General features: G+C 39.4%; 1 protein-coding gene and 1 long non-coding RNA gene across 5 annotated transcripts in view; one reads left to right on the top strand and one right to left on the bottom strand.

Moving 5' to 3' along the window:
* Positions 1-1,078: 1,078 nt before the first annotated feature.
* LOC116241974 (trifunctional purine biosynthetic protein adenosine-3-like) overlaps positions 1,079-23,174 on the bottom strand; it is a 24,563-nt gene continuing 2,467 nt past the window's right edge. For 3 of the 4 annotated variants that reach the window (XM_090122035.1, XM_090122032.1, XM_090122039.1), the window contains exons 4-24: positions 21,456-21,604; positions 20,567-20,662; positions 19,777-19,951; positions 18,048-18,159; positions 17,448-17,507; positions 16,496-16,621; positions 15,694-15,778; positions 14,215-14,300; positions 13,549-13,717; positions 11,492-11,723; positions 11,264-11,358; positions 10,517-10,626; positions 9,264-9,462; positions 8,460-8,711; positions 8,019-8,171; positions 7,356-7,562; positions 6,279-6,422; positions 5,838-5,968; positions 4,065-4,206; positions 3,408-3,523; positions 1,079-2,718 (exon numbers count right to left, since the gene is read on the bottom strand). In XM_090122035.1, the coding sequence (XP_089978161.1) occupies positions 2,446-2,718; positions 3,408-3,523; positions 4,065-4,206; positions 5,838-5,968; positions 6,279-6,422; positions 7,356-7,562; positions 8,019-8,171; positions 8,460-8,711; positions 9,264-9,462; positions 10,517-10,626; positions 11,264-11,358; positions 11,492-11,723; positions 13,549-13,717; positions 14,215-14,300; positions 15,694-15,778; positions 16,496-16,621; positions 17,448-17,507; positions 18,048-18,159; positions 19,777-19,951; positions 20,567-20,662; positions 21,456-21,600 (3,108 nt within the window). In that variant the 5' untranslated portion in view covers positions 21,601-21,604 and the 3' untranslated portion in view covers positions 1,079-2,445. The remainder of the gene's footprint in view (positions 2,719-3,407; positions 3,524-4,064; positions 4,207-5,837; positions 5,969-6,278; positions 6,423-7,355; positions 7,563-8,018; positions 8,172-8,459; positions 8,712-9,263; positions 9,463-10,516; positions 10,627-11,263; positions 11,359-11,491; positions 11,724-13,548; positions 13,718-14,214; positions 14,301-15,693; positions 15,779-16,495; positions 16,622-17,447; positions 17,508-18,047; positions 18,160-19,776; positions 19,952-20,566; positions 20,663-21,455; positions 21,605-23,174) is intronic. The other variant, XM_090122045.1, reaches the window with a different exon arrangement.
* Positions 7,476-18,641, top strand: LOC149919934 (uncharacterized). Its single transcript, XR_016459158.1, has 3 exons — positions 7,476-7,552; positions 15,972-16,019; positions 17,586-18,641. It is a non-coding gene; the product is annotated as an uncharacterized LOC149919934 (long non-coding RNA).

The following is a 23,174-nucleotide window of genomic DNA, read 5'->3' as shown; positions in this document are numbered from 1 at the left end:
AAGATTGAAATCTGCCTGTTGCATAGAGAAGGTAAAGGTGCAGGGAGCATCCTGATCTGGTTGGGATCCAGTCTGCACAAACTCAGCTCATCAGCCATGACACAGCACAGCTTTTAAGAAATCGTACTTAAATTTTAACTCACGTGGTGCTACTTGTTTTGCAAGGGGTGAAATCACTACCACTAATTGCACAGTTAACGGTTGTAACATTGGTAAAAGCAGTTTCATCAGTGCCAGGAAGGCCAAAACCAGACAGCGTAGCAACCCCAAATTCAAAACCCCAATTCATCAGAGACGTCTTGAGCTAGACTCAGGTATTTTGCTGTCTAAGACTGATGAGAAATGGGATTTAAGCACCTATCTGCATTTCTACAAATCCATAAAATGAAAATCTGTTGTGAAGTGGACCTGAGTTACCAGATTAAAATACTACCAGCACTCCCAGTCTCAGAGGGATGCCATGAACTCCATTGGAGAAGGGTATTTGATACGATGGTGATAGTATGGAGAACTACAGAGCACAATACCTTGCATTCTATAATTTTATAACCATTTATTTGCTTGGTTTGAAACATCATCCATCCTGCTTGCTATGCATTCCAAACAATACACAACATGAAGTAACTACAGGCCAAGAGCAAAATAAGCAACATGTTTATCATAAATATTAGCTATATATGTATACTATATATATATAAAGATTTGTTCATCTCTCCTTGTTACAGTTCTTCCTATTTCTCCTACATTGAGCTCCTTGCTCCTGCTGCTGCAGTGCAAAAGACAAATACAGACTACTGTTCATAAGTGCACAGCATGCAGCAAGAAATGGAATTCCCCTTTCTCTTCCCTCCTCCTCCACTGAAACACCACTGAGATACACATTAATTAAATAAATAGGAGTTTCTGAATGGAGCTGACTCATGCTCTCAAACAGCCTGACACAGCCAGCAGCAGTTACACAGCATGTCCCTTACTAGTATGGGATGCATACTTCCAGAACAAGAACTTTTTTTTCACTGCATCTAATGGTTGTTAGTGATCTCTCCCCAGGAAAGTCAGCTCTGGCTACACAGCAAGTAGGGCTGGGGATGTCCTGCTGATTTCATGGACGGAGGAAGAAAAATGCCTGAAATCTGGTAACAGTTTCTAATCCATTTTCCACACCACCAGATACAGAAGTTTCAACACCAAGTTCTGGGAGCATCTGTGTGCACTGCCTTCCAAGAATAGGAAGAAGTGTTAAGATTTATGTTTGCTGTGCACTATTATGCTGCACTGGCAATATAATCCATGAAGGGTGGTTTATTTCACTTTGTTTTGCCTTCTGAAGAGCTCCTGCCTTGCTGGTCATCAGCTCTTCTTTTTGGCAACTCACTACACATCTGTTTGTTACAAGGGCCTACAAAGAGATTTTCATTTCAAAAGTAATTTCCATGTTCACTTTTGCCTACTTAAAGGCACAACACCATATCAAAAGGACTGCAGCAGTAATTTTGAAGTGATGATGGACAAAGTTCACCATGTTGAAGGCTGAATTACTGAATGCTATGTGCTCTGCATTACCCTCCCACAAAGGCCCTGCTGGTTACAGTAATCCAGAATGAATATATGAATATACATGATTTCCAATGCAAACACTGAAAAATATGACTGATATCCAGTGCTGCTGCTTTATTCTTGGCTCTTAGTTACCTCAGACCCTCACCAGGGTCAGAGTGAAGGCATATCTGCAGTGGCAACTGGAGGTGCTTGCCACTGACCACACTGAGTTTGCAGGAGAAACGCAGCTGGCAGGAGTGGCTGGTGGTGCCACAGCTTCAGGGAGCACAGGACTTCAGTGGCTTCACAGAGGTCTGAGAGTTGTGGGCATGGCCTTGCCGCTACAGGATGGGACCAGCAGGGCTGCTTCTCCTCTATATGGCCTCACTGACTCCTTTGTGACTTGAAACACCATCACACACCCTCTTCAGGCAGAAAATGATCAGAGGGCTGGAGCGCCTCTCCTATGAAGAAAGGTTGACAGAACTGGGCAGGATAAGCCTAGAGAAGACCCCAGAGAGACGTCATTGTGCCCTTCCAGTACTTGAAGGGAGTTTATATTCAGGAGGGAGACCAACTTTACACAGTGATAGTGATAGGACAAGGGGGAATGGCTCTAAATTAAAAGAGGGGAGATTTAGGTTAAATGTTAGGAGGAAATTTTTTACTGAGAGGGTGCTGGAACAGATTGCCCAGAGAAGTTGTGGATGTCCCATCCCTGGATGCATAACAAAGAAATTCAAGATTTGAAATGAGTTTGGCTCCCACAGCCAGTTTTGAAAACTAAGTGTAACTAAATGTGCAAGCCCAGAAAAACTGATCATAGCTCAGAATGGAAACCTGGAACATCAATACACCTGCAAAGAGAAGCACATGGTGGAAAGGAAGGAGGAAAGGAAAACCTGGCTACACCACATCATTTTCTTGTGGCTCTGGCATCACCAGAGAGGAAATGCAGTCATTTTTCTCTTCTTGAAGACACGGACTTTGCCTCTCTTGTTTCCAGCAGGTTTTACCATCAGCTCCTAATTGCACTGCCCCACTGGCCACTAGCTGCAGGGCGATGGGAAAAGCCCGGCACTCAGCTTCCTTAACCCTTTCTGACAGCATCTCCTCAGTGTCGTCTGCCTTCACAGATACTGGCTCCTGGTGGATTACTGCTTTTGGACAAGATTCCTCCTACAACAGAAATATTGGAAGAAGTCTTAGAAAAGGCTGGTTTGCATTGTCAGTGAGGTTATAAAAGATGTTCAAGGCCAGGTTGGATGGGGGACTAGGCAGCCTGAGCTGGTGGGTGGCAGCCCTGCCCATGGCAGTGGGTTGAGGCTGGGTGGGCTTTAAGGTCCCTTCCTACCCAAAACTTTCTGTGATTCTATGATGAAGACAGGACACAGAAAGTCTCACGAGATACCTCAAGTAAGCACAACCACAGTTGTGTGCAAGAGGCTATAAGTACGTATGAGGGCCACCTCCATTAGGAATACATACATTGCATGTACTGAGTAGAGTGGGGATAGACATGGGCTAGAAGACCTAGAGGGCACCTTGCTGTGGTTAGGAGAAACTGGAAAAAAGTAAAGTTCATAATATGAAAGGAAAAGGCAGGACCTTGAGAAACCACAAATAAGTGAGTGAGAAGACAGAAACAAGGCAAGCAAAATGTGGTGAAGGGGCAGAGCCAGCAAAGGATCTCCCCAAACACAAAGAGTAAAGTTGTGCAAAGTAATTCCTGCAAACTTTGTGTTTTATTGGAAATAACCCTAAGATCTCTATACATTCTTATCACTTTTTCATGCTTCTGCCTTCAGAAAGGGGAGGAAAAAAAACGCAAATTCCTTTTCATCACTGTTAGAAAAGAGGACACTCACCAGGACAAAATGCACAGCGCAGCCAGTGACTTTGAATCCAGTTGGGAGGGAGTGCTGATGGGCATTTCCAGCCTTGACTGGTGGGAAAAGTGATGGGGAAGCATTCAGAATTTTCCCTAAAGATCGGGGTGAGAGGAAAAAAGAAAAATCAATCTGAATGGAATTTCCTTTGAAAATAAAAGTGAGATGTGACCACCACTTCGAAACAGCATTCAGCACCTCAGGAGCTCAAAGAGCAGACCCCAGAGCAGTCAGAGCATAGCGGGACATTTCCATGTTTAAAAGCAAAAAGAGGTTCTCCAGCACAGCTCCTGGAAAAATAAGATGGTTACACTACCTGCATAGAAAACCAAACTTCTACTTGTTCCACAGGCATTTCTTCTTTCCAGCAAGAAGATATACAAACTCCATGACACTGCTTTTTGTCCCTGTGTCAGTAATTGTGCCAGCACAGGACACTTCACTGCCAATGCACAGTCAGAGCTGGTGGCTGGAATGAACAGAAGCATGTGGCAGCCCCACTGATTTACATTCCAGTCCTCAGTGTCATCAAGGCTGAGGGAGATTTAACCAAAGATGAAGAACTGCGACTGTGTAATTCTGGTAAGCCCAAGCATCTCGTTCCAATTTCTTTTTTACAGAGTTGTAATTTCTTACCTTTCCATTTCCTGAGAAAAGGACTGGACAATATTCTCATAAATCCTGAAAGACATATCAGTTCAACAGCAAATTCTTCAAGAACTCGGTCAATTGTGCTGTCAAATTCAGAGCGACTCCCATATAACTTGTGATCAATCACCTAAAACATTAAAATACATCAAAAAGCATACCAAAGAAGTAACTTCATGTGAATGAGAGTAGTTTCTTGAGCAACAAAGAAAAAATAAAACATATTCATTCCAGGTCACTCAAAGACTTAAAGAGGTATGAACTTGCACATTATTCTGGATACTTGTGATTTATATAAGCATTTCTGGGAACATCCCAATCATTTGCTAGTTAACACAGGCTGCTTCTCACAACATGCTGTAATATACATATAAAATCTGGATTAAGAAAAGCCAAATGAAAAGAGAAACATGGATAAGACAAAAATAAGGAAGACATCTCCAGAATGCCTGGCCAAAGACTGAAGTAAAATCAACATCACCATCAATCAGTCTACAGCTGCATACTGAAATGTATTTATCCAGAAAGACAACAAAATGACCAGAAATTCCATGTAAGAAGAGGAGTGAAGTTTTGTTTTAATTCTACTCAACCACTTATCTCCGGGTCCCCAAGTACATGTTGATTCCTGACTATTTCTCACTGTTCACAAAGACATTCAAATAAGGTCCTGACAGAGCTGTCATGCTCTTACCTAGGAAAATGTGAATGATTTTTGACACCATGTAGATTTTTTTCTCCTTTCTCTTGCCAGAGTCTTTATACTGCCAGAAAAAAAAAAGTAATGTGGATCCAATTCAGCTGCTGAGGAAGTTGTTGAAAACTTTTTAATGGATGGAGAACCTCTAACAGCATTTAATCCCATCTGTGCATAGCTGTACAAATATGATAACTGCTCCAAATCATCAAACACTAGACAGAGGAGTTCCTGGTGGGCTGCATTTGAAATCATAAGTTGTTCAATGTTTTCAATAGCTACCTTCTACACTATCATAGAATCATAGAATCATGAAGGTTGGAAAAGACCTCTAAGATGACCTAGTGCAACTGTCAGTGCACCTCCACCATGCCCACTGCCCACATCCCCACATCCACATGGCTCTTGAACACCTCCAGGGATGGCGACTCCACCACCTCCCTGGGCAGCCTGTGCCACTGCCTCACTGCTCTTGCTGAACAGAAGTTGTTCCTAACATCCAACCTGAACCTCCCTTGACACAATTTGAGGTCAAACCAAAAGCAGAAGATTCTTAGATAGTGCTGCTGAAACTGACTGTGCACATGAGGCAAAGGTCTTTCTAAGAAAGGATGAGCCAATGAGACAACATGCTTATATTTTTCACAGAGCCTGAAGTCCTGCTGATTCTGTTACAGTTGTAAGATGCATGGGCTACAGTTTTAGATCTAAATCATCAAAGCTTGCAAGAGTAGAATGTAAGCACACTCATTTCCGTGAGATTAAAGCACACTTTCAAGTGCAGGCACATGCTTATTTTAAGTCCCTTCATAACCTGGACTGAAGCATCCACTGAAGAGACAGGAAACATGCTCACAGCCTCCACTGAGTGCTGTATAAGGTCCACAGAACTTCCAGCTTTGTCCCTACTGATGACTTCAATACATTTGTGCTACACTCACTTATCTACATAAAAGGTTGAAACTAATGTGAAACATGAATTTTTACCAAGCTTTATATTAAAGGTCTACAGATTCAATAGGTGTGAGGTGGGGGTATAGAAGAAAGGAAATATGTGCTTTTACCCTGGTGGGAATTCCAGCACGGGCTGCATTTCGTAGTTCTTCCACACCAGACTTGCTGGAGATGACAAGAACAACTTGAGCACAGCTGCCTGGTTCTTTTGCGTAATTGATGAGTGCAGCAAGATTTGTGCCTCAAATGGAAAGACAGCAAACATTAATGAAATGGATAAGCATCTGTATAATTGAGAAGGGACTCTCAGTTTTGTTTATCTAATAAAAATCTTAGTTTCAACACATGCACAAATGGAAGAGGACAAAGCAATTTATGCACTAATAAATCTCATTTGTTAAGCACACATTGAATCCCAGTCAAAATATAGCCTGTTTTCAGAAGACTCCATAGACTACCAAAAAAAGTCAAGGAAGATGCATTTATACCAGGGTTGAATTCACCTCTCTTTGTATGAACATTTCTCTGTGCAATGATAAACAAAATCTCACCTGTTCCAGAGACGAGAACAGCTACTTTAACTTTGTTCTTTCTGGGCTGCTGTTGACTCTCTACAACAGTGTTATTCAGCAGATGCTGGGGGCTGCTCAACTGCAGAGCTTCAAGAAGATTCTCAACTTTGATGTGAGAACCTCCTCCAAATATGTGCGGAAAACATTAAAAATAAAACATTTTTGATCTTACTTTCCCTTCTAAAATTACTTCGCATAGTTCACTAATCATAAATTTCAGTTAAGAGAAAACCTATCAGCAATAAATTTATGCTAGCACCAACTGAACTACAAAAATGGATACTAATTAAATAAACAAATCACACTAGTTATGCATTTGTACTACCCATTGGCTGCAAAGGGCTAGATATGGCATAGTACTTTCAAGGATAATCCCCATCTTTTACACTTCTCCTTTTCTCTCATATTGCAAAATGAAACTAACAATGATGGTGACAGAACTGACACTTCATTTTGACTGCTAAAACTGCTCCCCAAACTGTTCAGGAACCAGAGGAATTCCAGCTCATGTCTTGCTGTACATAATCATTGGATATACCAGAATGAAGACTTCTTATTATCACCTGTGACTGTACACAGCTGTGGCCTATCCTCTGTCTTTACATGGGATCCATAGAGATGGAAAGGGAGTGTGTTGATTACTGTAATTGTGCTAGAATATAATAGACTAAATAATGTAAAGAGTCCTTACAGACAGTCATCAAGTAAGAAACTGTTCAAATAATGTCATTCAGCAAGCCTCCTCGTGGTATTTAATAATGAAATGTAGATGTGAAAGCATCAAGTAGCCTTAAGCTAGTGAAATCACAAGAGAAAAACTTGAACTACATACAGATCATTTGCAACAAAACAGTTCCTACAGAACTTAAGGACAAAGGTACCCCAGGAGATGCTCAGCACTTCACAGAGTCACACTAGAGCAATTTTTTCTTCATCAAGTTAGAAGTAAATAGTGTACACTTCAATGGAAGAAGGACAGGTGAATCTGTAACACTTGCAGTCAAACTATACTATTTGATTTTTGTGTCTTTATATCCCATTAGGACATCTGCTTACCTGTGTGACAAGGGGGAACAACTTTCCCAATCAGCCAAGCTTCCTCATGTCTCTGTACATCCCTGAGAACATGCTGGGCCAACTCCTTCTGCACAACCAAGACTGCACCAATCCCACAATTGAATGTCTGGGCCATCTCCTTCTCAGAGAGGTTTCCTTCCTTATAGAGCCAGCAGAAGATCTCAGGCATCTTCCAGGTAAGAGCATCTGAAAAAAAGATTGGAAAATGTACTTGATCAGCATATGTGCACTACCCACCTGATATTATATATAGTGATGTATATTACAAGAGCTGATACATGTGAATTCTTAATATTTTAAGAATATTTCCTGAATAGGACACTGATCCCACTTCCAGTCAACTTATGGGTGCTGCTTACGTAAGAGGTTTCTAGATATAATTTGTGCAAGACAAGGCCTTTCTAGGCTTTCTGAGAACATATAGGAAATGATGGCAAATTGAAACATGCTCATCCTCGATAAGCCATAAGGATAAAGTTATAGATGACCTACATCTCTTCTATGAGAGATAAAAGAGCCACATGACAAAACAACTTCTGACTTTTTTGGACTACTTGAGCAGCTTCCTTTCTTCTCTTTCATTGTTTCAATGAGTAGGAATATAAATTTTGTCAAATAGAAACAGTCATATTTGATATTTACCCAGGACAGCACTGACATGGTCTGGCAGGATTCGGGAGATGCCTTCCAGCAACCCTTCCTCAGCAATAAAGACAAAAGACTTCACATGCCCGGAGCGAAGAACAGGCAGCAAAGATGGACTGTACAGCTTTGCTGGAGTCAGCAATACATCTCCTGCAAACAAAAATGTCAATTCAAAGAGTTTTTAAAAAAAAATTATTACGTGTTTTGATGGGAATGATTCTTTGAATTGGTTCTGCTTGATCTTTCTGGCAGACAGATTTGTAAATAGCAAACAGTGCTGGTCCACTCCTCCAAAATTAACGAAGCAAGACCTACCTATCCCAAAGACTGACTAACACTAATAAACATGTTGAAATAAACAACCCTTGGCAGCACCTAGTTATGAAAACGTCTACGCACGATCCATTTGGAGGCTTGCATCAGAGAAGGATGTTTTACCTAGAGTCTTGTCACCACAACTGCCAGGTGCTGGGGAGGAGTAGTGCAGGGAGGACATTAAGAGTATCTTCCTTATGATGGTAAAGGCTTGGCCATGAATCCCAGAAGAGGCCAGTCCAATAAACACATCCTCCTCATCAGCTTGCTGCAGACCCAAAAGCATCTGCCCTCGCTCCACTGCACCAACCACAAAGCCAGCCAAGTCATACTCTCCAGAAGAATACATGCTAGTCACCTCAGCAATCTCCCTGCCTAAATGGGGGGTAAAAAGCAGTCAGCACGAGCTGTAAACATATTTCACTGTTAACTTTAAATCCATAGCATCTCTTAAAATAGGTAACATATCCAGGACAACTGTAGAGACATACAGCCCAAACAGCACATTCAGACTCTTTTCAAAAGTTCATTGTTTTTTACCTCATAGCTTCAACAAAACAAAGCTTCATTAAGTTAATGAAAGAAGAAAGGTGTCTTTTTTGCATTTTGCACTACTTACCTGACACTTCTCTGCTATGAGGAACATCAGAGCGGGAATGAAAACGTTTGCACCTCAAGAGTGTAAGGCATGGACAATTTTGATCTTTGTACAAGGATAGATAAGAGAGACCCAGGATCCAAAAAGCAAAAATCATCTTTCCATGCTGACTTGTTTCATAAATCAAGAAGATTTTGTGCCCTTTTTTTCCCCAAAAAAAGAAACCAAATGTTTTAATGCTGTATAATAGAGCTGCCTATAAACTCTATTCACTAATAATCATTTTAACATCAGAATCTTCAAATACCAAAGAAGAGGTGTGTTCATACCTAGGAAAGCACATCCTGCATTTCTGCATGCGTCGGCTATTCCTTCTTTGATTGCTTCAGTCACTTTGACATCAAGTTTGCCACAGGAAAAATAGATGAGAAAGAAAAGGGGCTCTGCTCCTTGAGCCAGGATGTCATTAACACACAAGGCAACCAGGTCCTGACCTATGGTGTCATGTCTCTTACACGCTTGTGCAATCTGCAAAACATGGTAGGAACCAGCAGTGCTGATGGGAGATACAGAAAACTCAAGTGGTAATCAGATAAGGATAAATCTTCATTTCCTTGATAAGCATCACAACAGAAGATACAGGTGGAAGATAACTAGTAGATAATCTAGTTTAAATTAAAACAGCTAATTTTCTTGAAGAGAAAATAAATAGATATTTTTAAAGCATTCTTTTAAATTCTAACTACTGCTACTCATAAATTGTTATCTGGGGTTGTTTGTTTGTTTATTTTGGAATATTATGTCAAATAGGGCATAAGAGGTACCTTAAATTATGAATTCTTGGGAAGTCCGACCTACAGAACATCCTAGCAATTTCCATAAATAATACTAGGTTGCTTAAACATTACTGTCTGTTCTGCAATGCCCACTGATTTCCCTGGGCTACACAGCAAAATGGAAGCAATTTCATTAAACAGTGTTTTGTTCATCTGCACGTTGACAAGGAATGAGATTCTCCACCCCCACCATCCACGAGAAGTCTTTTGGTCCAGCTACCTCACTGCATGGAGAACATAGGCCTGGTTTATAAGCTTCCTTCATAGGCAGGTCTTCTATAGAGTAAAACGTTATCAAACCTCAGGAAGGCTGCTACTGAATTAAAAAAAAAATAATAAATCCTTTTTTTCACCCAGTGACCTGACAGAAGTAATCATGCTATCTCTGCACACAATTTATTAAACTCAGACTGACAATAATAATTTCAGCACTTTTCTGTACCAGTTTCTCTCTGAACTGACCCTTCTCAAAGCCAATGGATTTCCCAGCAGAAATTCTGATTCTTAGTTCCTCAAGTGCATGACTAAATGTTTTATTATCATCACAAAATATCCAGAATCTCCACATTCTCAATGACATATGTGCGATCATCTATACAATGATCTATAAAGCTCAATTGACTACTTCACTGGATTTGGGATGTATTTGTAATGCTCAGAAGGGTGCAGATGGTGCAACTGGTTGTGGCACTTAAAACAGTCTTGGGAGATAACATGAGCTTTGCTACAGTCAAGCTGCAAATTACCTGAAGTTTAGGTCCAAGGCCTTTAGTTTGAGATACCAGGATAGGATCATCATAACCAGATGCTTTTAAATCAAAGAAACCAGCAAAGCCTCTTACTTCTGAATGACTGCCTGCCAAATACAAATATGTAAAGGATTGTTTTTAAAGGAAATAAAAAGACCTAAGGCATGCACCAAGCAAGTATTGCAGATTATGATTTCTTGGACAAAAAAAACCATACAAATCACACATAGCTTTATGAAGCTTGGACCCTAAAGCCATATATGTCATGGTGCTGTTGAATTTTAACAGCTCTTTTGCTTTTTTGGGGTTTTTTTTGGTTTTTTTTCCTAAGGGCTAAAAAAAAAAAAGAAGAAGAAAAAATTTTCCTCAATAGATCACTACTAAGAGTAAAGAGGCAAATAGAGTCCTAAAAATTGTTTGGGCTTTGTGCTCATACATACAGCTGGTAGGATGACTTCTGTCCAAAATCATTCAATGAATCCAAGAGTTAATCTGTTCACTAAACTACCCTTACTACCCTTGAAGAAGTGCAATCATTCTCATGATAAGCCAACTATCTTTTAAGTAAGATATAAGGAGGAATGAGAAAGAAATGAGTTTTCGTTTTTCACAGTGACACCAGCCCAGTATCTCAAACTCAGTTTCAGTGCCAAGAGACTGTCTACTCAACTCCTGGGGAAAAAAAAAGTTCTGGTCTTATTTGCTATACTGAGGAAATTCAAAGATTCTTTTTCCTAATCTTACCTGATCTGGTACGACTTACAATTGATCTTTTCAGCTGGTAAAACAAAACATCACTGGTTACAGCTTCCACACATCTCTCTTTGTATATCAAACCCCTGCAGGGAGAAAAGGACATGCTAGCAGCAATAGCTACGTTTTCTCCATAGATCATCATTCATCACACAAAGGGTAATAACAGATATAACTTTGGGCTAGTATCAACTTCTACTAGTGCCTTTGCTTACATACAGAGACTGTTTGAGAAGTCGAATACCCCGATGGCCAATGTCTCTCCTGTATGTGGCACCCTTGAAACGTACTGCTGCTGCTCCCCTGTTGGCTTCTCCCAGTGCTGTTATCAGATCCTCCTTAACAGCAGTAATGGAGAGGACTCTGCCACCACTTGTAACCACTCTGCCATCCTTCAGCGTTGTGCCAGCATGGAACACCTGCAGCCCTAACTCTTTGGCTTGAAGCAGCCCTACAAAAGCAAAAGGAACACTGAGTATCTAATAAATAAACCACACACTACGTTGGTAAAGCAGTGAAGACTGGAGTCCTTTCTTCAGTCAAGGGAGAAGAACAATGAGGCTTCCCACTTCACCTTTCTTATGAGAAACAGCATCACAAGTGACCACACTCCGTTGGCACAAAAATACCCTTCTGAGAGAGCTGGTATGGACACAGATCACACAGGAAAAAAGGGAATCTAGATACCACTGTAGGACATACAACTACACTGTGCAGGGAAAAGCTGTACTGTAACTGGGAATAATTTCTGCAGGGCTTTCCAGATGAAATCATTCCACAATTCATAGCAATTTATTACTTGGACTCCCCCTGACATTAAATTATTGTTAATGGCACTGCCCCAGCCATATTGCTATGACCACTTCACACAATACCCTACCATATTTGCAATCCATGCTTTATAAACATCTGCAGGTTTGCATGTTGTTATTTTGTTTCTGTGTATTTTCCTGTTAGAGGATTTTTTGGAAGATTGTATTTTGAGGAGAGAATAAGGGAAGAGGAGGAACTGCTGCCATCACCTGGAGAAAGCAAAGCAAAACAACTTTTCCTTTTGCCCAGATAGATTTTATAAGTGAGTAAAAGTAACCTTTAAACTTGCTGAAATTCTGTTGCACCACCACAACACTGTCTTGACAAGGTCAAAGCTGAGCCTGAGCTGGCTTTGCCACAATGGCCTTGCCTAGTGCCCCCTCCTTGTGTCCTAAGGAATACCCCAGAATAAAGTGTTTGTTAAGCTATTAAAATGCAGGATTCAATGTGAGTTCCAGAGCCTGACTACTGAAATAAAACTCACCTAGCAGGGGGATTTGTTTAGTTATATGGTTTGCATTTTCACACTTACAGAAATGCAGAGTTTTCCAGAATATTACTCACAAAACAAAGTTAATGTAGTGGCTGAACTGGAATGGGAGAGCGAACAAGAACAACATGGCAGCAGAAATCTTGAGAAGAGAAAAAACAACATAACATGATGTCCTCTATGGGTGATGTAGGATAACAGGAGTTCTGAAAAAGAAATGTCCTTGATACAAGATCAGCTCTCTGTGTTGGACTGGCAAAGTAGAAGCAAAGGGGGAAGGAAATAGTTCTGCAACAATTCCCTCTGGTTTGGTTTTTTCACTTAAAAAAAGAAAAATCTTAATGTAACATTGAAACATGATAAAGTTAATAAAGAAAATGAGTATTGATCTAAAAGCCCACATGCCCACCTTTCCAAAAACCCTTCAAGCTCTAGGAAAAAGAGGGGCTTTTATGTGTTACACAGCAATGACCCAGACTGGTTGGCACAAGGCAAGGAACCAAATTGACAGTGGAGGAATGAACCACTCCTGTTTTAAAGGTCCTCAGATCTCACACTTACCTAAGGTAATGCGACTCTGGCTAAAGCAAAAAGCTAGCACAAAGCAGTCATGACCAGGCAATGCTGTGGTCCACATTTCCAACGCAGTTTGTGGAAATACTCCTTGTGGATGCACCAGAGTTTTTCCAGGAGGATATAACACTCTATCACCTTATCTCAACCAGCTACAGACTTTAAAGAATGATACACTGTTAAACATCTAGGCCACGTTGGACAGGCAAGCTTTCTAGATAAACAATCCCACTGATGAGTTATTTCTTCCACATGGACAAGGACTGACAGATGAAGGCAAATTCTGAAGAGCTGAGGAGTGGGATGGAGGAAAGCAGGATAACTCTCTAGGAGAAGAGGTAAATGCAAGCCTTCCCAAGTACCGGGCTAGAGAAAATAGTAAATAATCTGCTCAAGTTACCTGTTACTTCCATGCCTTTGTCATAGTCTCCTGGGTATCCCAGACTTGCCATGACCACACACACAGCGGTACTGTTTTCTGACCAGGCTGGCATGAAGCTGCAGAGTTTGCCATCAATTGCTGCTTGAATGACTTCATAAAAATCATTTTTAAGCAGTGGAAGAATTACCTGCATAAAATTTTCATAGTGATAGAAGTTAATTCTTCTTTTGCTGACTTACTGAAAATGAATGTAGGGAAAATTCAAGTAACAGAGTAAAATCTGTACCTGCCAAACTGAAAATACTGCATTTCCCTGTATCTGTAGAATGGAAGGCATTGAAGAATGCTAATTTACAGCAGCTTTTTGCAACAGGCAGAAATTCATAACAAGAGATTATGAAGAGACATGAATTCATGCCCCTCCTACTATGTTTATATCCAGAAGAATAAAATGGAAGGAGCAGATCTTTAACTTAATTTCTTTAACTAATAATACACAGAAGCTTACCAGCTAAAATTTTAAGTTACCTCATACACAGTCTAAGACATTCTCATTCAGATCTGAATGTTGAGGGGAAGGAAGACAGAAATACAAATATATTATGCAAATTTCTCAAGGTGTGTGATGTAACAGTCAGAGTTAAAGAAGGAAGCACGTGTAAGTTTTTAGTGTCTGTCACTCACCTGGCACTGGGGGTCACCAAACTGACATTTAAAGTTTAAAATTTTCACACCATCTTTGGTAAGCATTAACCCCATCTGCAGCACACCTGAGCAGAAAGAACAGAATCAGGCAAATGAATTTGAATGTTTATTTTTCAACAACTCCTTTAAATGCAATCTAAAACTTTGGAATGAGGGATGCACTTCTGTGAACTGTAAGAAATTAGAAGCAGGGATTCAGCAAGCAGTTGTACACAAGTTGTAATAGTTCCACAGTAACCACTGAAGTGGCTTGCAGCAACATGACAAATATTGCATTTCATTTTAGACTGAATACAATGGAAAGGAACCTTCTGCTACAGCCCTCTTATTGTAGGTATTCAGAGATCCAATGCAACAGATAGGATGAAAAAGAAAAAAAACAACAAAAACCCCACAATGAACCAATTTCCATAAAACATCATGATGCAGATCTTGCAATTTTCTTGAGTATAGTACTGTTATCTATAAATATAGATGTTACTCTGCATTTCAGGCAAAAATACCAAAACAAAACTTGTGACCATTACTAATAGACAGAAACAAATATTTTCTGAAGTTGGTATTCTGTTATTTCTACTGCTACAGTAGAAATACTGTACAGTGATCTGAAGTGGGCCTTTCATTGTATCATGCCCAGAGAATGACAAGTGTTAAATATCAATCCCCACAAAGCATCAGGTCCTCCAGCATCATCCTGAAAATCCTCAACACACATTCATTTCTTACTGCAGCATTGTAAAATCTTACTGAGCATTATAAAAAAGCTACCAAATAGCTGAGAACACATTGTATCTCTCAAGAGTAGAACAGCTATTGCAGCTGTTGCTACCTAGAACAGCTTTTGGCCTACAGTGACAGCAGTGAGCATCCCTTTCCTTTTTTTGAGTTCTTAAGACAAACACCTTAAGAAAACTTAAATTGCTGTACACAGAAGTGAACAGCATCACTGATTGTACCTCAACCTACAAAGAATCTGCTTGCAACTGTTATAAAATGTTCTAATTCCATAAAAATAGGGTATGTCCTACAGTCCAACATTATTCAGTTTGAGTATTTTCAAGTGAAGTTGAAACGCTATAGTTGTAAAAATCAGATGCAATGGCTCACATAATTCAGAAGTTTCCCACATTCTGGCTGAAGTTTTTGTTTTATAACTAACAAGACATGCACCTGTTAGCCTGTACTGCACAAAATAAATCAATAAATAAAAAATAAAAAAATAAAAAATGAGGCACAATACATCTCCTGAAATGCCATCTGAAGAAGAAAGTTCCCTCCAAATGAAGAGCTATAAACCAAATCAGTAAGGCTTAATACTCCATGAAAAATGAACCTTTCTTACCTTTTATTTTTTTCTTTATTTTGGATAAAGATCATTTAGAATTCAAAAGCAATCCCAAACAATGAAATTAATCTTGATAGAACTTTACCTTTATTTTCAGTTGAATGCATACTTACCTACATATGCTGCTCCTTCTTGTCTCAGACTATCAATCACATGTTGAAGGATAGCATCATTGATTTTCTCTAGAACTTCTGGTACCTGATGATCAACATCAAACAGCAATGACATTTGCTGAACTAGCTCTTGGTCCTGGAAGGACAGGGGTAAGCGAATGCCTCAACTGCCACTCCCACCTAGTATGCTCCTCACATTACGGTGTTACTGCCCTGAAGGACAGATATACTGATGCTCTGTCTCTCAAAATTGTTTCTGTTTTCTTCTTTCTCTACAGGGCCAAATTTAAGGAGGTTTGAGACACTGGAAACCTGGGCTATACACAGTAAGATTGTTTCTGTACTTGTAAAAAACACACCAATAATGTACTTGAGCAGCATACATTATTAACAATAAATGCAAGATTATGTTCAAGCCAAAGACTTCAGACATGTGGAAATTCTGCTGGAACATTTCAAATGATGTTAATAGGAGCAAAGCAATACAAAGCTTAGAAGTAATCTAAAAGGTAAATACCAAGTTTGGAAAGAAGGAAAAGATAAAGCCCAAGTTTATAGAAAAGGAAAACACCGAGTTTAGGAATAATGGAAAAGATAAAAGAGACTATTCCTCAGAGCACAGGCGAAAGAAATCCTACAGAAGGACTGCTAAAGCTTCAGCCTGTGTTGCTCTTACACAAGCACAGAATCAATCAACTCCACAAGAAATTCAGCCTATGTGATAGTAACAAGGTTGAGCCCTAAAGGTGCATTAACCACAGGTGTGATCAGCTTTACTGTAGGCCAAGGAAGAGGGCTGTACCTGAGGAACTGGGCAGTAGGCTCCCATCCCTTCAGTGTTTGGACCCTGGTCACCATCCAATAACCGTTTGTGGGCCTGGGCTAGGGGCATTGAGGCAACAGTGACACCATCCGTGAAACACAGGCACTGTTAAGAGAGGCACAAGACACAGGAAGAGTGACAACATCCTGTGCCATGGGAAGTTAACACTACTGGTCACAGACTGAGGTAAATTTAGGAATCTGCCAGGAAAAGTTAGGAATCCAAGCTAAAAAGCAATGGGATCCATTCATTGCGCTGCAAGGCTGGTGACACAAAGAATTCAATGAACTCTCTTTTTCTTAGTTTTAAATGATGAAGATAAATGATGGCCCTCATAAGAATGACTTTCTGATGAGACAGATTTTGAACTATCCACGAATAACTGGACATGTGTTTACAGTAAGGCTTACCAGAATTACTTGGATGTTTGAAGTTTAACACCTTTGCTTGCAAATCCAAGGCCTGAATGAGTGTGAGGTATTCTCAATGCAGAATAAACCTTTCACAAATATTTTTTTTCAGTTGTCACATAGCATATAACACATGTATATATTTTTATCTTGCCTCTGAATAATAACCCACAGTAGAAGAAGTGCTAAAGTGGGCACTAAGTATTAGCACAAAATTAATGATGTAACAAGAATTACCAAGACAAGGTCCATATAAAAATATTTTAGGTGACCATAGGGGAAAAAAAAGATAAATTTCTACATAAAAAGGCCAACATAATTGCAAGTGTATGGCTAATGTAGGAAAAATTCTGCTGACATCATAATTGGCTAGTATAACATCAAATTGCTTGGCTTGCGTATTAATTTATTTGTCAAATAAACATACAAAACTATTTGAAACAATAAATGTGTGGTTATGCACAAGACACAGCAATAATGACAAGGAATAAAAGCACATAACTGTGAAACTGATCACATACAGAAAGTTCTTCCCCTTGAAGAAGTTCTTCAATGACAACGATCTCTCCAAACATTCTGTCCTGCACACACAAAAAAAGTCATCAGTCAATAAACATAGCATTTAATGGCTAAATCCTCTATTTATTTTCTTTTATCAGAAAAGGACAATGGATATGAAAAGCCACAGTTTGTGTGAATCCTGGGATGCTGGGCAAAACTTGTAGAATCTCACTCAGAGATAAGGAAGAGACATTGTCAGGCACCAGGAGCAAAAGGGAAATGGAAAAGCTGGAGGGTCAGTAAAGTGAGACCAAGTGCTGGAATGAGAGTTCGGTCACAAACTCTACCGAGCCCTCCTGAGTGCCCACCATCTGTGAGTCAACCTGAGAGAAATTCCCCAGTACCCACAAGGATGAGGAACAAAGAGAAAGTCCCACAGTGATCAAATACGTCAGACATGCAGACTGAAGCACCAAACCTAAGGAATATACGCAACTAGACAGCAGCAGTGCTAATTTCCAGCCTTAATGTGCAAGCTGGATAGATGCAATTTTGGGGTTTCTCTTGTTCTTAGTCAAGAATGAACTGCATTCCCACTATTTAATTAAAGACTTCTCCACCTGCATAATCTCTTGGACAGCTTTGCAGGCTTCCTCTTTGCTGGCTGCAATAGTCACTTCCTTTCTAGCTGCAGGGCCCCTCGCCCGTACCACTCGAGCAGGAAAGTCTGTGCTTTAAAAGGAAAGCAAAAGATTCAGGCATCTCTACTGCATCCCATGAAAGGCACATTTTTAAGCTGAATGTTTCCCATGTTCTTCCCTCTTTATAAATACTTAGGGAATAACACATCAGAAAAATGAATTCCAATAGCCAGTCCATCCTATCGTGGAGGTGAACAGGCTTTTGTAGTCATTGATATAGGACTGTGAATTGGAAATCCATGAATTCTGTTATTGGTTCTGATACCACCTCACTGTATACACTTGGACATGTCAATTAACCGTGTACGGTGTCTTCCTCTTTTCCCTGATTTGAGTTACTATTTTATTTATGTCACGGGGTTGTAAAGATGAATTCATTGGTGATTTGTAGGCTTATAACACTTGAATGTACTACAGAAACCTATTAACCACCATGGAAATTCTGAGTAGGGTTGTAAGGTTAAGGTTGACTTTGGTCTTACATATCTACGTATCAACACTGTATCCCCAGAACTGTTCTGCTTACTTTTGAACACAAACTAAATCTGGAAAGAGAAAAAAAAATAAACAGAACAAAAAGACAGCACAGCTTATTTTAACTACGGCTTTATCCATTCACTTGTCTCCAGTTTGTGGTCAGTCAAATGGAATGTTCCTTTGAAAGAGCTGATTCATCACATTAGTGTACTTTCTGAAACATCTCACTCCCCTTTTCCACGTTGTAATTTATATTAGGATAAACCATAACCCTAGATTTTTACAAGCAGCCAAAGTAGGCTCACACAGAGCTCCTTTTCTCTACAGCTTAATAAGCTGAACTGTGACGCTGTTTTGCTTTTGAAGTCTTAGGCACAGTTACAGACATAGAAGTTGGCTTGTTTCTCTACGTGGCCATGATACATACAATGCTGTCACAGGGCAAGCCTGGACAAAGTCCATAAAAAGGTAGTTGTTTTTTTTTGGGGAAAAAAAAAGTTCTGCCAGAATATACCACATGAACTATGTGACAGCAATGACAAAGAGTTTGCAACACCAGTACAGTCCAATGTAGCTGAATACAGCCACTGCTCTTACCCAGGACCAAAAAAGCCACAGCAGAAAGTTATTCTCCCATACGATCCCTCATGACTTCTGAGGTATTACTGATCAAAGCAATTGCAGAGATCTGCAGTCACTTCTCTCTCACATGTAGAGAGAGATACTGTGCAGCTCTGACAAATGAAGATTCTTTAAATTATCAGTATTTAGCCAGTTCCTCCCAAATCACACTAAAGAGATGCTGCTGTTATCTGTCTGTGTAGAAATGATTTTTATCCCTTCTTACCCTTACACAAAAATTTATTGAAATCTTTTTCTCTGCCACATTTTTTCTTATAAATGGCTAATTAGCATCCTGATGAAGCTGATTAAAGGGAAGAGGACCTGTGATCTGTGAACAGAAAAATCAACCTGTTTAAGTGCCCTGCTCCTTCACCATCTGTCTCTTCACCAATTATAAAATTGGTTCAAAAATATTCAGTAGCCACTTAAAAAGATGAACATTTGAAAACAAAACACTAACTCACTAGTTCTAGGTAACTACTATGGGCAAAGGCCAAGCGCATAAATAATCCAACAGAGAAGGTGTTTCCTGTATCAAAGCATTTACCTGATAATAAACCTACAGGCTTCCTGGGGATTGGTAAAAGCTTTCCATCTTGCTGTTGGGATCCCATGTCGATCCAGAAAAGCTTTGGACAAACTGGTGTTGGATGCTAGCTGAGCTGCTTTTGCTGATGGTCCAAAACATCTTACTCCAGCTGCTTGTAAGTCATCAACAATACCTAGTTATCAAAAATAGCAAAAGAATCAAGTCATCCCTCTAGAAACGTTCTGACAAAATGAAAGCCACGTAGCCAATCCAGCATTCTGCTAACACTTCTCATTGTTTCAAACAACTAATCCATCCTTAAAACAAAGTTCTGAATATCCAATAATCTTGTTTCCTATTACTAAGAAGTGTCACAGTTACCAACTCATGGCTATATGACTGTTTGGTACTTCTGCTCACTGTTTATGACATGGAGATCTTAAATATCACATTACAATAAATGTCAGCAATGGTTTTGGTACTGCTACATAAAGCAGCAATGTTGGGACTATTGCAAGAAAATCTTCATAGCAAAAAACATGGCAGAAGACACAAGAATACCTGTAACCATCACTGACTTGTAGTCCTGCATGATTTCTCCTGTCAATCTGTAACATACAAAAAGCAGCATACAGCTACTGAGCCAAAAACTTCAGGTGGCTGCAACTCACATCTACAAGATGCTCCAAATTTTCTTGCACTTTAATTTAATTCAGTCAGTGTGTACATTCAAATCCCAAAGAGATTATTTTAAAGCAAGATTCAAGGTGCTGATTTTTACTGTCAAGATAATTTAATCCAGCCTTACCAGCTGCCAAAAGAGTTTCTTGTCCAACTACTACAAGTCCAATGTTATGATCTTTGCAGAACTGGGTAACAATAGTGTGATTGCTCACTAAAACAGCTGAAAAGGAAAAGGATATATAAGAAGATACTGCAACAAAGCCTAAATAAGAAATGGAAGATATAAGATTCAGTGTTCAATCTCCCTTAAAAGTATGATTAAAAAACTGGAAGAGTTAGCAGCCCATGAAGGGCAAAATGAAACAAATAATACAATAATAACAGAGTACAGAATGAAAAGTGAACACTTCCAGTTTACACTGCTCTCTGTATTATACATTTACTATCTTATTACCTGCCTTCCATTTCATATATATAATCAGTACAAACTTTTTGAAGTTGCTAATCATAGCGGACTAAAAACTTCTAAAAATGAAACCTTAAGTTCATGAGACAACTCAAGCTTATCATCTGAGCTAAGATTTAATCAATGTTAGTGGATGAGTTAATTACATTTAGCTGAGCAGCCTCGGCAGACACCAAAGTATTTGCCAACAAGAAGGTAGTATCTTTGAGCCTTCTCTTCCACTGTTAAACTGGAATGAAATTTGTCAAACATAACAAACAATAGGAGGAAAGAGATGAGGTAGAGAAATACACAGTCTCATATAATCCTCACTATCTTAAGAAGTTAGGATAAAAATGGATACAATATGATGTTTTATTAGGCAGTTCTAATATACAGAAACAAAGCATACTGAAAAAAAGGCATGCCTTAAATAACTTGTAGTACCGGAAACAGAAAAAAACTGCTGTCTTCTGACTGAATACAAATGTGGTCAGTTCCATTTCAATTCCCGCATCCGTACTGCCAACTGCTTGCCACAGTATTTTACTTTTTCCCCTCTTTTTACCTGAATTTGAAATTTTTCCACTGTTGGCTGTCCCTGCGTTTCCAGGAGCAACAAACACTTGTTTTACATGTGGGGACTGGGCCAGCTTCCAGGCCAATGCATGCTCTCTCCCTCCACTGCCGATCACAAGCACTCGATCAGCCATTAGCCTGTGCAAACCCAGAGTCATTATGTTGATTACTATCTAGTTATTCCACAAACTCAAGTAAAAATAAGCAAAAAGATGTCTTACATCCCTTACTTATAAATGGTAAGCAATAGCAATCCAGTTCTTATCAGAAAGATATCTACAAGACATTGCAATTATAGAATCATAGACTCATGGAATCACAGAATCACAGAATGGCTTTGGTTGGAAGGGACCTGAGATCATCTAGTTCCAAAGCTCTGCCATTGGCAGGATTGCCAACCATTAAGTCAGGCACTAGATCAGGCTGTTCAGGGCCATATCAATCCTGGCCTTGGAACAGAGAGTTCCAGTACTGCATCAGTAGTGACACTGGATAGTTGCATCATTCACATTCTGATTTAAACACAGTGAAATCACAGAGAATTCTTCCACTTGTTTCAGCACTGTCAGTATTTCCTCTCTTAAACAGTCAGGCTGAAATAATCTAATGTCTAGGTCTCATCAAATCCTTCACACAACTGAAGAAGACAGGGCAGTAAGTTTCATACAAATGCTCCAGGTAACTTAGCGGGTATCTCAGACTGAACTCTGTGGTCAACCTGGGAACTTCCATTAGTGTAAACACCTTCAATAATAAATAGCAAAGACAGTTTTCAGACAGGTTTTATACTTTGACAACTGCTACGAGGGTAACTTGAGCAGAATAGCATCAATAGCTCAATAGCTCAATAAAAGAATAACTGCTAATTTCACTACCAGACTGACATTTAAAACAGTTTCTCAATAATATTTCTAGGCAAATTAGTTTTGATTTATTTCAGAAATATTATCATACCAACATCTGCAAATTTAATTTTTCCATATGTGCTGAATGTGGACAAATGTCAGAAAGAAAAATAATCTCAGTATGACCTTTAAGGAAGATGCTATTGGCATAAAGCAGTCCTTACCCAGGAAATACATAATAAATTAAAGTCACCATAAAACAATTGCTTTGTAGGCAATGTTGTCAGTCTTTTCAAAAGAAATCACGACTGTTGGTCTGAGTTCATTAGGTAGCTTCCAAAGGTTAACAAAAGCTAAATATGTAACACTGAGTTATTATTGTGATATAACAATAATCATGTTTCTAGTTCCCAGCATTAAGATGTCTTCACCTAATATCAACAAAGTAAAATGTAACTATATATTTTCATAGTTATTAGATTGTCCAAGTGCAATATAAGTACTTCAGGTGTCCTGTCCTGGGGAATTAAAGGCTGCTGTGAATTATCTAAGAGAGATATGCACATAAATAGGGAAAGTGTGCATAATGCTTTATCAATCACTTGATCCATTTCCCGGCAAAAGAATTTTCTTTCTTTTTCCTTCATACTGTGTAAGTGTCCAGTATGTCAGCCCCTGTCTTTTCTTTTTTTCACTGCTTGATAAATATTTCTGTAATCACAAGTAAGGTGCTGTGAGCTTAAAAGTAAGGAGTAAGAACTGCTGTATCTACAGCAAAGACCCACTCTACAAAGCTTCAGTGGTAATTAATAAAAAGCCAAGTATCTTTAAAAGCAAAATAGTTTTTCTCTTAATCATCATTT

Source organism: Phasianus colchicus, chromosome 1 (genome assembly GCF_987193195.1).
Source record: "Phasianus colchicus chromosome 1, bPhaCol1.hap1.1, whole genome shotgun sequence".
NCBI classification, from domain to species: domain Eukaryota; kingdom Metazoa; phylum Chordata; class Aves; order Galliformes; family Phasianidae; genus Phasianus; species Phasianus colchicus.
This window is presented reverse-complemented; position numbering and strand designations above follow the sequence as displayed.